This window comes from Acanthaster planci, linkage group LG13, assembly GCF_054643075.1.
Source record: "Acanthaster planci isolate LZ-2023a linkage group LG13, COTS_SCS, whole genome shotgun sequence".
In the NCBI taxonomy this organism is placed as follows: domain Eukaryota; kingdom Metazoa; phylum Echinodermata; class Asteroidea; order Valvatida; family Acanthasteridae; genus Acanthaster; species Acanthaster planci.
The window spans coordinates 5,810,032-5,826,360 of NC_141789.1; the positions used below are offsets into that span (position 1 = coordinate 5,810,032).

At 37.3% G+C, this 16,329-nt stretch overlaps 2 protein-coding genes and 1 pseudogene across 4 annotated transcripts; all 3 read left to right on the forward strand.

Annotated features, from left to right (window-relative positions):
• The first annotated feature begins 659 nt into the window (after positions 1-659).
• Positions 660-5,550, forward strand: LOC110982481 (caspase-2-like). Its single transcript, XM_022240907.2, has 4 exons — positions 660-813; positions 2,154-2,314; positions 3,081-3,210; positions 4,107-5,550. Exons 2-4 carry the CDS (start codon positions 2,168-2,170, stop codon positions 4,286-4,288), a joined length of 459 nt encoding a protein of 152 aa, XP_022096599.2. The 5' UTR covers positions 660-813; positions 2,154-2,167; the 3' UTR covers positions 4,289-5,550.
• LOC147796933 (uncharacterized) lies at positions 5,073-8,024 on the forward strand (annotated as a pseudogene).
• A 409-nt stretch (positions 8,025-8,433) lies between these two features.
• Positions 8,434-16,329, forward strand: LOC110982463 (caspase-2-like). 3 transcript variants are annotated; one of them, XM_022240870.2, is made up of 4 exons: positions 8,434-8,574; positions 11,336-11,529; positions 12,184-12,316; positions 13,487-16,329. In XM_022240870.2, exons 2-4 carry the CDS (start codon positions 11,380-11,382, stop codon positions 13,675-13,677), a joined length of 474 nt encoding a protein of 157 aa, XP_022096562.1. In that variant the 5' UTR covers positions 8,434-8,574; positions 11,336-11,379; the 3' UTR covers positions 13,678-16,329. The 3 variants fall into 3 exon arrangements, with proteins under 3 accessions (XP_022096562.1, XP_022096561.2, XP_087001156.1); XM_022240869.2 differs by having other exon boundaries at positions 8,445-8,574; positions 11,473-11,529; XM_087145030.1 differs by lacking the exon at positions 8,434-8,574 and adding an exon at positions 8,606-8,779.

The window sequence follows — 16,329 nt, forward strand, 5'->3', positions numbered from 1 at the left end:
CCGATTGCAGCCATTTTTCGAGTGGCAACCCTCAATTTTTTCGGGTACTTCGGACTATTTTTCAACCGTAATTTTTTAGCCATTCTGCTCTCATATGAAAGCTCAAAGACCCAGGGAGTTCATCCTGGCAGCAATTTACACAATCTCACCATTTGGGGGCCAAACAATCTCCTTTTCTAAAGATACTGTGGGAACACTTTTAATGCTAAAGAGCTAGCCAAAAATTAATTCTCACTTGAATTAGTGGTCTGCACCCTTAAGGACAGAAAAGCAGATGGCCACTTTTCGGCCACCTATGTAAAATTTGCTTTTCCGGTATCACAAAAGCAGAAAAGTTTATTTCACGGTTGTAGTCAAAACGTTCAATCCACTTTCCTGCTTGTTTGACAGGTAAAAAGCAGATGGCCACTTTTCGTCCTCCATAATATAACTATTAAGTTTGGGAAAAATTCATCTCGTACTAACAAAGTTGGAAAAAGTAGTTTCATGGAAATTAACTTAACAAACACTAACTTTTCGAAAATGTAAAAGTGATGACACTTTATGTCTTTCTACTTTATTTTAATTTGTAGTGTTTAACGAGTGTTTCGCGCAGTGTGCGTGTGCCATGCACGCTATATTCTGCTGTTAGCTAAATTAGCGCCCTCTGCAAACAATTACGTGCTGTTGGGGAAGTCCCCACCGAAACGGTCTTCCGTCTTCCGCCAAGTTCACGTACGTCCATGGTCCATTCATCTTTTGCAGACTTGTACTAGGTGACGTCTCGAAGGAGACAACAATTCTAACATTCCAGTTATCATCTAGTGATCGCTGGTAAGACACGTGTTCACCATGATCATCAAATATTTTACGTCTTGATTATGAAAACATGTATCATTACATTGACATTGTATGCTGACAGCTCCGCCTTGTAAGTACATCTAATAAATAAAATATGTGATCATGGAAGATTGTTCAATGGAATCCGCTATCCTGCTAATCGACTGATTGCACCTACTCAACTCGTCGGTTACAGTTTGTTTGAGCCAATTTGAAATTCGACTCCATCTTTCAAAAAGAATGCTCACTGGCGATGGAGCAGTGTCAAGTGATACCACTGTGCTGTTTTTGCTCAAACTAAAGGGACTAGGTTGCAGTTAAATAAACTTTGTTCATGGAAATTTTTGTCAGGACAAATATTGGGAAAAATTGAGTGTGGTAGCTATCAGGGTTTTTGTCATTTATTTGAGCACGAAATATTAAGGTGAGGTCATTCTGTTTGTTTGTTTGTTTGTTTGTTGGTGTGTTGGGTTGTTTGTTTGTTTGTTTGTTTGTTTGTTCGTTCGTTCGTTTGTTCGTTCGTTTGTTGGTTTGTTTGTTTGTTGGGGTGTTTGTTCCTTTGTTTGTTTGTTTGTTTGTTTGTTTGTTTGTTTGTTTGTTTGTATGTTCCTTTTACACTCATTTATACTTGAGTACGACAAAGTCATACTTGGTGCACTTTGTAGAAAGCAAATGAGTATGGTCTTGTAGATGATGACACACAAGAGCAAGCCACCTTTTTCAAAGGCGTCCGTTAACACCCAGCCTCAAAATGCGATTTTTTGGTTGATTTTCAAGTAAAGATATAGATTCTGTGTCATTTTCCAGGATGGGTTGGATATTTTTGTTTTGGTAAATACATATAGTTTATTAGTTACATGACCAGTGGAGCATCCTGACACATTTTTTGCTGTTTAGAATCTCTCCAAAAATAATTGGATGACTGTCCAATCAATCTTTATTACAGTCTTTTTCCCAATTTGTGGCATTTCCCAATCCCCCATCATTGCATCTCTCTAAACTCTCCTAATCGTTTGGATAAGAGTGACTACTCTTATCAATATACTTTTCCCAGTAATCAGACAGGGCAAGTAGATCCTGTGAAGAAGGTGATAGAGGAAAAGGTTGATTTTCTTCACCTAAATGTATTGATGGTTGTCTAGATAATGTTGTTGATTTTCACTGGTTGTCATCCTCGTAATTATTTTCATCTTATCTCTCCATTAGTGGGGGGTAGTTATATAGTTGGTTCAATCATTTCTTCATTGGTTGGTTGACCAGATAATCAGTTGGAATATTGTTTTATAGTACCAGTCTTTTTATTTTGTTGTTTTTGTTTCACTTCATTGCATTAGGCCATTACTTCACCATGGATGAGACAGACAAAATGCGATTACGAAAAAATCGAAAAGTTTTGGTGGAAAACATCACACCCAAAGAGATACTTGATCACCTTATACAGGAGGGCATCTTTACACTTGAAATATGTGATGAAATTTCCAGAGATACCCGCCAAGTAATCTTTTGTGTTTTTTACTTTTCTGTTATTTTTCTCTTTGTAAATGTCATTACCACACTTTTTATTCTGAAATATTATCATGCTGATGATATAGAATGTTAATATTACAGCTTAACAAGGTGGTAACATTGAATTTCTCACCCGGTTGAGTGTTTGTCTGGATTGATACATGCACATCCTTAATTTGTTAAACACTAAGAGAAGTTCATGGGCCTTTGTCCCTTCGATTTCCACAGTCACCAAAAGGTCCCTGGAGTACATCATTTTGTGCCTTTTGTTTTCAACATTTTTCTGTCAAATCATACCAAATTCAAACACTGTTTTCTATGCCCTTTACAGTGTTCAATCCTAGAACTATGTATTTAGTTTGAGACTGTCCTATATTAGTGATAATGAATTGAAACTTTTACCATTTACTTTTTGTATGGTGGGATATTTGAGATTTTTTATAAATCGTTTTTGATCAAAAACAATGATAATCCAAAACAAGGTGAGATTCTCTCGGCATAATGTCCATCTAATTATTAAAATTTCTGATAACAAATTTCTGGCAAAAACAAGGACCATTTTATCTATTTAACACCGACATACTTATATTTACATGTCTAAGCAAACATATTACACTGAAACAAATCCTCAGCACTGAGCCCCAATTCACTAGCTATAGCCTAGGTGTGTCTAATTTTAATTTGCACATTGTGCAAAACAGGCTTTCATTTACTGATTGATTTAAAAGTTAACCTACCCACATTTTTTTTCATAGGACCAAGTGCGCAAAATCTTAAATGAGCTGGAGAAGAAGGGATCTAATGCTTTTGGGGCATTCTGCGATAGCCTTCGGGAAACAAGGCACTATGGTTATCTGGTGGACGCTCTGGAGAATACAAATATAGGTATGCTGCAATATTTATGAGCTAGTTCAACTACAATCAGGTTCATTTTTAGGGAAGCTGTTTCTCGTTCATCTGACAAATGCACAGTTTTATGTCGGAGTTAAAGTTCAGAGAGGTAGTTAGTAATGGAATACAGTAATGTGCAGCAGTGTACCTAGGTTTGGGTTCAAAGGAGGCCAATTTCAACACATTCTATTCACAAAAAATGTCAACAAGCACTGGCAGTGCAGAGAGTACTTTCATATATGGATCCCAGAAATAAAAAAAAATCAAACAAAACAAGAAAACAACAAAGAGTTAATATATTACCAGCAGGAAGGAAGCTACTCCCTCTTACAGTTCCCCTATATGCCAGTCGCCATGTGCATTTTATAATGTTACATTTAAAACAAAATTACGTACACATTTTTCAGTATACTGAGGATTTCAAGCTGTACACCACAACACACAAGTGGGCAGAGGAAGCCCCTCGAAAAAAATGCATGATGTAAAAAGGCAAAAATTCAATCAGTAGTCAAGGTACAATAATCAGCAGTGACATAACTATGAGGGTAGGGGATCACAGGGGGGCATGTACACCCAATGGGTGTCTGTGCCCCCCCCCCCTTTTACCCCACTCCATTGAAATCATACAATGAACACAATCTCTTGACAAGCTGCAGTTCATTTGCTTTTTTCAGTGCCCCGTCGAAAAATATGTGCATGCCCAAATGCCATCCCGAAATTTTACCCCAGTTGCACCTGTTTTAATTAGTTAATTGGACATAAAGACAGGCCAGTGTGATTGGAGTTAGCAATTTGGCAAACTCCCAATGCTTTGGGAGGCGTACCACATTGATGTGCCTTTATTTGAAGGGTTTCAAAACGCATCAGTCATTTTTTTCTCCTGTGTGTAGATGAACCTGATATGGCGCCACCAAAACATGAGGAGAACAGTGCTTCAGGAGAAGGTGATGGCACTTCAAAGACCCATACTACTCCGACCATACAAAGAATGGGATACAATATAATAGGGGATAAAAATCTGACAATGATCGGGAGCAACGTGACCGTGCATAACCAAAAACCTGAAAATTAATCAAACGATGTAGTTATAATGGTATAAACAAAGTAGGGACAACTTGATGAAGTCCCAAATCCATCACAGTGTTGTCCCGGGCAAGCCATAGTAAGCACTATTAAGAAAGGAACCCATAATTACAACAATAAAATATGCTGATTTCTGCAAAAAGGTTTTTATAACCATGACAGATTTGAGGTCTATTTGAGAGGGTGGGAGACCTAAGTTTCCACCTGTTCCAATTTTAATGTTTGATTCTAAAGGAAATGAAAACCCCTGAAGGCATCTTAGAAACCAGTACTGGAAGAAATAATTGTAGCCCAACTTATGCCTTGTTTTAACTATCAATTAACTATCAATTGCCCCTTCCCTTTCATAGTTACACCACTGATATTGCTGGTACATGTATGTCACTGATGCCATTGATCATCATGTGCCTATAGAGAGTCTGTAATACATTCCGTGACAGTCTTTAAAACTTGAAACTAATTACACCATCTTTTATCTTTGCATATATCGGTCCACTTTTTCGATGTAGTTTAATGGACACTGCTCATTTCATATCAGTGTTTACTTTGATATTAATACTTTGATGGACTTAACAATTTTGTACAAATTTTGGACTACAGTGCTTGGCCATTACTGTAATAATCTTTGATCAACCTGTGCATTGAATAATGCATTTGAATTTAGAAATAAAGAAATGTATTCAGCCAGAAGGATAACGATTAATTAACAAACTTGACCGGAGCGGGATTTAACCTGTGGTCTACGTGTATATGCAGAATACCATGCAGGCGCTATGCCAGTGAGCTCTTGCCCAGTGTTGGTTGATCCACATGCTTTTCAGCGTCATTTTGAAGAGCTCCAGTCCGAAGCCATAAACCACAGAGGAATTATAAACCCGTATATGTAGCCCGGGAGAAAATATAGAGTCGTGATAGATGTGAAGCGATAGATGGTAACAAAATGAGTTTTTCTTAAAAAATTTAAAAAAAAATAGTTTGGGTATACATCTGTTCTGGGCTGGTGATGATTTTTGGAAATAATTTTGTGTTGTCGTCTCGTCCTTGATCAGTTTTGGCTGTTGTACTTCCTAGTACGAGGATCAACGTCAATGCCTCCATCAGAATATTATACTCCACCAGGAAGGACGAATTTCTATCCATGCTTCCCTTTGACCATCGTTATTTTATTAGAGTTATGTGCGGTAAGGTTTTTCTATACGTGAATAATAAAGAGTTTGTTGCCAGTGAGCTCAAGGTACTGTTTAAAGGAAAGCAGCTGTGGCAAGGATTGTAAGTTTGTTTGTCTGTGATATTTTTTACATACTTGTGCCCTACCAGCGCTCCATCCTACACGTGTATGTGCAGCGATCCCGGTAGGATATCGCCCAATGGATTTCTTAGAGGGAAAAGTAATGAAAACCGGTCATAAATTTTCATTGTCTTAGAAAATCGTGGGCCATTGGCTTGTAGGTCTCAAATATCAGCTTCACATTTTTATTTCCAGGAACATGGATCAGAAATCAAAATACAGATCGCCTCCACTCATATAGCTCAAGTTTGCCTCTACAGGGGACGAGACATGATCAGGATGAGTATGTGGCTAAATTTCATTCAAATAATGATAGAAACTATTCCACCTAAATGCCTGCTGTTTACAACAAAATATCTTACACATTACGAACTATATTAGTCTCCGCAAAACCTACTTCTCAGTTATAGGAATAATCTCTGAAACATGGTTAAAGGATATCCACAGTCCTGTAACTCAAATAGCAAACTACTCAATAGAAGCTTTTTGTAGAGAGGACAAAAATGGTGGTGGAGTTGCACTTTATATAAAACGAAATCTCGTGTATCAACTCTGCGATGATTTGTCTGTTAATAATTCTGAACTTGAATCCTTTTTCATTGAGATAATTAATAGTTACACAACGAATATAATCGTTGGTGTTGTATATAAGCCACCTTGCGTCTCATGTAATAAGCTCACTGACCACATTAATGCAATTCTGGGATAAGTGAATGATGAGAACCACCGTAACATTATGGGTGATTTCAACATTGATCTGTCTCAGTGCGACCTTGACAATGCTGTGCATAACTTAATCGATACTATTACTTCACAATCGTTTTATCCTACAATGGATAAACCCACCAGAGTCACATTTACTAGTTCGACTTTAATTGATAGTATAATTACAAATGATTGTCGTAATCTTACAGCCGGTGTCTTTGTAACGGACATAAGCGATCATCTACCTGTATTTCTAGTAATTAATAATTTCAAAGAACAAAGTCAAAATAATCGGACATATACATCTAAGCGTGATTTTAATGCTGATAACATTGACAAAGTTATTCAAGATCTAACTGATATTGATTGGGATAACTTAACTTCACTGGGCAATTTCAGTGACATCTACGAGGTTTTTCTGGACCATGTTCTTCAGCTTTATGAGAAGAATTTTCCCTTACGACAAATCCGATGCCGCTATGACAAAATTAAATCTCCCTGGTTATCTGAGGGTATTCACACCCCTATCAGAAAGAAAAGTCATCTTTACAAAAAGTTCCTGAAAAATCCGTTCGGATCAAAATAAACAAACTTACTCTGTCTATAAAAACAGGTTAAATTCTTGAATTCGATGTTAACATGTTATGTACGAAGAGACAGTGGAAATCCTTTTTTAAATTTCTGCAAATAAGGCCCCTGGTTTGATGGTCTAAACATATATGTGATAAAACAGGCGAAGTTCTCTTTAGCCAAACCACTGACTATTATTTTTAACAAATCTTTTATTACAGGAACATTTCTAGAAGGATTAAAAATAGGTAAGGTCACACCTATTCATAAAAGTGGCTGTAAGCAAGATGCTGGCAATTTTAGACCAATAACAGTTCTATTTACATTTTTCAAAGTATTTGAGAAGTTAGTTTATAAACGACTAATATCTTTTGTCAATAAATATGATATTCTCTCTGATTCACAGTTTGGATTCAGAGTTGTTGTTAACGAATTAGTAACTGCAATAGAAAAAAAGAAATTTTCTATTGGGGTGTTTTTTGGACCTTTCCAAGGCGTTTGATACAGTTAATCACAACATCTTGATTTATTTATAATTGGAGCACTAGGCGTGGTGTACGTGCTAGGCCCTCTACTGTTCATTACACATATTAATGATATATGTAATACCTCTAGTAAAGTCTCATTTTGTCTATTTGCAAATGAGACAAGCCTTATTTATAGTCATGATAATGTTAATACAGCTATTCTGATTTTAAATACTGAACTCACAAAAATAAACGTTTGGCTATTGGCAAACAAAACTGTGTATCAATCTAGCCAAATCTAATTATATGATATTTTGTACTAAACAACAAAAAGACATTCAAACTTTCCCCTTTGGTATTAAATGGCAAAACGTTGAATAAAGTAACAAGTACAACATTTTCGGGTATAAATATAAATAAGCACTTATCTTGGAAGAGTCATATAAGTGTAGTCTCGAGTAAAGTATCCAAATGTATTGGTATAATGAATCGTTTAAATTTTGTTCTCCCATGTAATGTTCTGTTAACTCTGTACATGTATCATTCTTTTGTGCTACCGTATTTATCTAATTGTGACCAATTTGTACATCTTACAAAAACTTTCTGTCCGAATAATTTCTCACGCTAGATATTAGATGGACTTTAAAGGATTAATATCTTTGGTCATTGATCGGACTGCCCACTAAACTTCAACAGATGGTGAAATATCCTTTGTTTGATTTGTGTCTCGATTTCAAGTATGTTTTCGAGTTTTGTGAGTGATTTTTATCGTGTGCTATTTACACACATTTCTGCTTCTTTCTAGTCTCTTCCAATCGACGCGACGGGACGACGCAAGGGAGCCATTGTGCCATCGCGCCCTGTAGTTGCGTCGCTTAGAGAGAGTTAGAAATGTGTGTTGTAAACAGTACACCATAGATTTCATCACTGATTCTCACAGACATAAATCGTAAATATTTATTTACAGACATAAATATTTATGTCTATGCTGATTCTTGCCAGTTTATTTTCATGTATATAGCGCCCTCTATTTTTCCATGAAATAGTCTAGTTCCCTGCACAAAGTATCATAACTCGTAGCCAGACAACCTTTAAAGGCTGGTAACCACACTCTACTTTGAAATGTCTGGGGATTCCCGGAAATGTATGCCAGCGTGTGGGATTGGGACGGGTCTGTCCATGACGTGTATTTTTGTAACAAGGAAGTATCCTCTTCAGACCCTCTTCCATTCCTTGAAAAAGAAGGTTTGTTTGTTCTATTTAAGTTTTACTTTTACCTAGCTTTACTGATTGGAGCGTTAGTATTCGTCTTTTTCGAATGTTGGACTGAATCGGTCATATGCCAGCGTACGCTCCGCGACATTAGGCCGAGTAACTTGGATTTCAGTGGCGTTGGATCCTACAAATCGCCTTGTAAACATATGGACATCGTACCTTCCTGAACAGTAAGGTACTACTGCGTAGACCTTACTATACTGGGGCCATTTTTTTATGGTTCCATACGCTGTGCCGTTTTGAAAAGTGCCCCGTAAAACTTCATGCTTAGGGCTGCTGGGGTTGGGACAGCTAATAGTAATAGGACGAGGGTTGATAAGGGCATTCCTCCATGATTAGGGTTAAGGCTGTTAATTGCAGGGATACTGGGAGGATTTTTTTGGAGATGAAAACTTTTTGTTTAAGTTTTGATAAAAGTGGCAATACCAGTGTACCTGACTGTTTCGCCCTCAATAACTTTGTTATTGGAGGGCTTGTTTAACCCAGAAAAAAAAAACATTACCTGGGTTGCAGGCAGTCCTCGATGATTGAGGAGAACAATGAGATCAGCTTTAATGTAATATTGGGGTGGGGCATGGGGTTTGGGTATTTTATTCTAATTTTAGAAAAGTCTGGTGTGAATATCAAACAGGTTACTTGTACAACATTGAATGTCGAATGAGGAATAAGTAAGTAACTAACTTCACACTGGTGAATTTTTTCATTTCATTTATTATTTTGGCAGGAATAAAAAGACAAAGTAATCCATACAATACAACATCAAAAAGGACTTAAAAACAGGAGTTAAGACTAAAATGAGTTTTGATCGGTAAAGTTAAATCATAGTGATAATCATGTGAATAATTGGAAAGAATGTTGCACCCTGATTCCACTTCAACGGTTTTGTACATTGTCTATAGGGAGTGAAGAAAATCTTTTTAAAGTATTTCCTTTAAAAATCGGTAATTTTTCTCAGTCCCAGATTCATTTCTTTTAAACATTCTGGAATGACTGATCTATAAAACAGTGGAGGCAGTGTAACAAGACAGCGAGCCAGCTTCTTATTCCAACAGCATGTGCCCATTTATGAGGCTACCTGGGAACAGCTTTGTGTGAGTGCAATAGGCTCTCCAATCAATGCAGCCAAATGCTGACTCACACACTATGCTCCCGAAAGACATTGGCTTTGTGAAATTCTGAACTGGCTCTTGACCAGTCTATGTGCAAGATTGCGGGAAGACAAGAACATGTGCTTGTCAAGATGGCTCCTTTGAGTTAGTGACTATGATAAAATATGATAATTGTTTATTGCATGTAATGACTCTCTACTGATGTCTCTAATTTCCTACATTGCCATCCAAACTTGAAGTGAGGGCAGAGACCATTATGGAACATTCTCTTCGAATAATTCAAGTGTCTTAGAATTAATTGAGTCCAGAAGTCTTTTCCAGAAATTGGGCACAAAGTGAGAGAATTAGTTCGCTTTCATTATGTTAGTACTATTTATGTCATAAGTCATTTACAAGGTAGATTATTTACCATTCCATTATATTACCTCTACCTCTGTAATTAGAATGCTTATAAAGATACACGAAACCAGACTAAGTGCAGTTGTACTGAGAGATACATGTACTGTACACGTACCTGATCGACAACTTGGCACTTTGGAATCAATTGATATTCGACGACAAAATGCATGCGCAGTGAGAAATGCATCCCTGATCTCAAGATGCCACGTTGTTTACTGTGAAATGTCTTCCTCGCATTAAACCTATTAGTGTGCATGGTACCTTCATTTTCTGACAGAAAAGTAACCTGTCGAAACGAATTGAATCACATCAACTCATATTCTCCATAATTGCTTTTGGGAAAAGGGGAGGCTGAGCATTACTGTACCTGTACCTAATGTTCTTCCTCTTTGTGTATATAAATTGATTATGCTGGAAGTTTTTTACATAAGAAACAAAATCAAACTTACAAATTCAGGAAATAATAGAGAGTATGAAAACCTGCTGTGGTATGCTCAACCTTGAGCACATCTTGTTGGTAATAGTTGGTTTTATTCAAGGTTCATGATTTGGTTGAGGTCATAGAAAGGTCATCTCGATTTAACAATTTAACGAATGACTTGTGGGTTACGGAAGTTTGTGCAACTATGTGTAGTATTTGATACTGACAAGTCAGTATCTTAATATCACCACTGTTGCAAATTATGGAACAGTTTGATATACGGTACATGTATGTGTCAGACTCTAGAGGGCCTCCTTCAGATCGTGCTACCCGGTAGCATGCAAAAGTGGCACTATTTTGTGAACATTTTCCTCTGAAAGTCAGTCTTGTGAATTGATTTTCACGATATGTCTTACAGGGCTCATGTCAATTGAGGATTCAGAAAACAGGGCATGTTTTTGCTCATCTGGATGAAAACTTGTCCTTGAAATAACCAGCTGACTTCAGAAGAATCAAAAAGAGAGACGACATGATTCCTAGAACAAAGGGGAAAGGGCAAGTAGGAGAAAGGAGGGGGGGTGCTACATGTATCTGGAGATGTGGGGTATATAGAAGGACCATTACATGGACTATCATATCTCACCTGTCTTAATCCATTTTTAGAGAAATTTAATGGAATTCTGATTTTTAGTGTGCACTATGTAAGCTAGTATTTGCAACATGCACCCTGTTTCCCCCCACCTGGAAAAAAATACACCAAAGCAGTAAAAAACTATTCAATATAAACTACTTATTTTCACAGAAATTAGTATGTAGTGCAACACAAACTGATTAAAAGCTCTCAGCATGGAAGATATAGACAGGAAAAAACTGAGACGAAACCGTTGTGCCTTGGTAGAAAATGTAGAACCTCACCGAATTCTGGACCATCTTATACAGCATGGTGTCTTCACACCAGACATGATTCAAGAAATAACATCCAAGGAAACAATAAAAGTAAGTCGGTAGTTTATTGATTTTTCTGGAGTTTAGGGTTTTTTATTGTAATTTTATTTAATAGGAATCGTTATCATTTTGTGTGGCAAATTTAGATTTCCAGACCATGTTTTTTCCAAGGGCAGATCCAGTATGAAAGTTTGGAGGGGGGGCCAAAAATGTTTATAAGGGCCAAAAATGTTAAAAATTTCTTTAGGTAGCATTTTGTGGCCTTTTTGACAAGTGAGGATAAATTTAGGGTTTTTTGCACACTTTTGGAAGGGAGATAATTTTGTTGATGATAATTTTTGCAAGTTGAAGAGGGGTATAAAGCTGCAAAAAAAGGTTTTTCTCAAAAAAATATTATTGCACGGACCCTATAACTCAGGACAAGCCCTGTATGCAATAGGTCCAAAGTGAGTATCTTTTAATGAATAGATTAAATATTCAACAGGGTTGAACTGAAACTTTGTAGCTCTGTGTGGCTTAATTCTTTTCAGGTCTTTGCTGCTTATTTCAATTACGCATATTTACCATGAGTACTCACTTATGTTTGTTTCAGCCCAAACCCAAATTTGTTGGGATTAGCTTAAACATGAAAGTCTGATATTGATACATTCCAAGGAAGACCAAATATGTCAACTGTTTTTCAAACTCTGCGTGAATTGTTTGTAGGACCAGACTGGCAAACTATTGAATATGCTAGAAAAGCGAGGGCAGGATGCATACCGTCATTTCCGCAGTGTTCTCCTGGAAACAGGCTATGAACATCTTGTGGAAAAATTGGACAATACCGCAAATAACACAGGTAAATCTTTGTTGTCTACCCCCCCTGCATTCAAAGGAGGTTACGGTTTTTATTAAAGATGGTTCTTAAGCCCACTTTAAACATTAAGCAGTGTTCCCATTGGACTTTTTGAGATTAACTACCTTGACTTTCCTATAGAATGACAAAATCAAATCCAGTAGGGACATGCGGAAATGTGATGTCCCTGTCTACTTACCACAACCTTGATGTAAAACTACCAGGTCAAAAGTGGCCATGGAAGATTTCCGGGCTGCCGAAGTAAGCAGGGACACTAAAAAGTCCAGTGGGAACAGTGCCATAGAACATAGGACCACTTCCTGTATGAGGTCACCGCTACACAAAGATTGACAGCTGGCCTGGCATGTGAAATGCAAGTTGACATTACTGGAGTTTCTTAAATATAACATTGTTTTCTACTATCCCTAGTCTTTCCATTTCTTTTTAATTTTTGGTGGGTTTGATCTACTTTCTTGGCATTAAGGACCGATTCTTATCAACTCTACCCTTGGATGGAATCACCCAAACCTAGGGACTTGATCCTGGCCTAAATTTCCACAGTCCCTCCATTGATTTGACCAAACAATCTCCTTTTTCAAAAGAAATCTAGGGGGCAGTTTTCATGCTAATGTGCTCAGCAGAAATTATCACTTGAATTAGTGCACTGCACCCAGCATGTACACGAATACACATCGCCACATGAAACATATGGCAGATTCAGCAGATTTTGTCAGATTTCCAGTGAAAATGCTTAAGAATAGGGGAGACACGGAGGAAATTCTGTCATCTCTGCACTGTCTCTGAACACTGGTGGAGAATCAAAATACAACATGAACCCGAACCATGTTTCATTTTGTCATACTGCTGACTGGCATTCAGCTTCTCTCGCAAAGTGAATAAATGTTCTGTTGTAGTTAAACAAGTTCAAGTAGGAATGTGTGGTAGACAGACATAAAAGAATGCAGAAGTAGGTGTCCATGTGGCTGCAGAATGAAAAGTCCACTGGGAACATGGCTTAGAAGTACATGTACATGTATGTCTTAAACAGTGTGAAGGCCTTTTCACACTGTCATACCATTTTGCTGTGTAAATTTCTGCACTTATAACAAGAGAACATTTATTATGGTGTTGTGAAGTATCTAATAAAAATGTTGTACCTTTTCTTTACTGCAGCTGATGAAATTGATGGTAGGGCTATAAGACCAGCACAACAAGGCATTAGTTCTACTCTTCAAATTCGCAATAATCAGGGCAGACAGAATGCACAGCATGTGACTAATAATGTCATTGGAAATAACAATTTTGCTGTGTTTGGTGGCCATAACCTGACAATCAACCACTTCAACCATTCCGGCTCTGGCTGACTCTCATCTCATCAACCACTTATGTTTGAGCATCGAGAAAGCCCTTGTGCAGTTGTGTTACTTAAGGGCATGTGAGAGATACAGCACCCTCTATTGGTGTCAGTGAGGCAGCTTTAAACAGGAAAAGTTAAGGGTACAATTGTATGCCATCTTTAAGACTTGTTTTCAGTCGTCAATCATCTACTTAGATTTTAAAGTAACTAAACTACCGTGTTTGTCATTGGTGTCAACCAAGTAGAGTAATGAAGCATTCTACATGTACAATGAAGCATGTACCAGGGTCCATATGAAAGGCACTGTGAGCATACTGTCAAGCATTGTGGCACTTGCAATAATGATTTGAGTCTGAGATTTCCCAATTAACCTTAGCAGTGCCCAGGGTCAATTTAGTCAGTCTAGTTGTCAGTCTATGGACTACTGGGAATGCTTAAAAGGGGCCTGGTCAAGGTGTTATCTTTTACAGTGAAGAGATGTAATCTTGTGACGTCATGTTGTCATCTACATGCACTTCACTGGAGATGTACCACAAGTTGAAAAAAAAAAGAGAGAAGAATGAGAGTGTATGCCGATAGCAGCGGAGAGACTGTATAATCATCCCATTTACTCAGCCTTATTTATAATCATCCCATTTACTCAGCCTTATTTACTCCTCCTCCCCTTTTGTGCAATGTTACTTTCTTTTTTCACTGCGTGAAAACAAATGATTTCTTCAGGGGGCGTGTAGAAATTTCAAGTTGTCCGTGCTTTATCAGACAGCAGAGAGTGCTGTTGCCATGATGTCAATCAGGAAGACACCCTAGGGTTCTAGGTTTTTCTGTTTAGATTGTTTGAACCCAAAATTTGTTCATTGAAAACATTTTTAGAAAAGTTGCTCATTGGCTTGTTGCCATGTTCTTAATCAGTGACTCAACAAAGCAAAGAAACCTTGAAATGGGAAACTATAAAAATTCTATCAGAGTTTCGTGTACGAATTAATGAATCATTGAGTTTCATTCCATCGGATGGCTCACATTTTTTTCATGAATATGGAAACTTGAAAGAGCACAAAAACTGAAAAGGTGCCAATATCTTTTAAAATGCAGCAAAAGTTGGAAAGAAAGGATAATTGAATCACAACGGTGCATTTTAAAGGATTGTGGAAAAAATGTCAGCATAACCCTTTAACATCTGGTTTGAAAGGCAGATTGATGTGGGTTGAAGGCCAGGTTATCACCTCTACATACATCCTCCCATAGTGTGGCTTAAAGGAGCAGTTACTGGCTCTATCAGTCAGGAAGGATGTGTGTATGAGGATATTGTTGTAACAAGGAATCATAAAACTCCCTTTATGGAAGTAGAGATAAGGAATAGTAAATTTAAAATACATGTACATTTAACTGGAAATTGCAAATCGAGTAGGCTTCTGACACGCTCCAGCCATTTGCAAAAGTTTAGGACCATCCATACAAAATGCATTAACCTGAAGGAAAAAAAAAACTTAAACCAATTATTCACAGCAACTTAAATATATTTTTAAAGTGTAATCTTAGTATCGTGGTTGAACAGCTATTTGACTACATTTCCATAATTTGAATTGTTAACAGTCTAATATTTAGTGTGCCCTCTTCCATTTCTGTTGACTTCTTGAATGCAACGTGGCATACTGGAGGTGAGAGACTGGCAGTAGTCTACGAAAATTTCCTTTTCCCAAACGTGTGTGTGCCTTGGCATTTATTGGTTAGCTGTTTGTCTTAATCTTTCAGTACCTCCCACAAATTTTCGATGAGATTGAGATCAGGACTGTTCCTAGGCCAGTCAAGAACTTTGACGTCGCCTTTGTCAAGAAATGAATATTTCATGATTAGTGTGCATCCATACAAGTCTCAGCCGTATGACGTACATTGTACTTAGCACTATTTATAATTTATTGGGTGGTTTGAGAAACAGACGTTCCAGGCAGAGACATGGCACCCCCATATCATCTGAGTTTGGGAGGCGTTTCATGGTCACAACTACTGTATCATACATCAATCTTATTCTGCCTCGTCTTTAGACATGCTCTTTGTGTCATAAAGATTGTTGCACCTTATCTGAAAATTAAACTCTCATCAAGTCTTCTGCAAACAAAACCATTCAAATGGATTCATAACACTTCTCTGATGGTACGAGCTACTGTAAAAAGAAAGAGAACAAGAAAAGTCATTTAGTTGTGAGAAAATGTTATGCAGGACCAGTGGCAGTTCCAGGTGGTCTTGAGCTTTTGCAAATGACAGCAATACGTATATTCATTGATTGGTTGATTTTTTTAAACTATGTGAGGCAAAGTCATAAACCTCGTTTTTTAAAATGCATTCTTACAGTGACTAATCTATTCTTTAGAATTATGTTAATGAGCTGCACTTTGGAAAGTACTAAATCGTGTTTTTGGTGTGAAAGATCCCATGTATCATAACAGGAACTACAATTATGACTTATGGAGTGTCAAAGTTGGTATTGTGGGAGAGAAGAGACTGCCGTTTTTTAATTGTTTCTTTTTTCTTCGTTTGCTTCAGTTTTGGACTTAAATCCAAGGCAGTTATCTTCCCTCTTGTCTGTCAATGTAGATATTTCAGACTTTGCCATTTAAGTAAATAAACATTTTGGGACAAAGCAATAACTTCCCAGAAACCATGA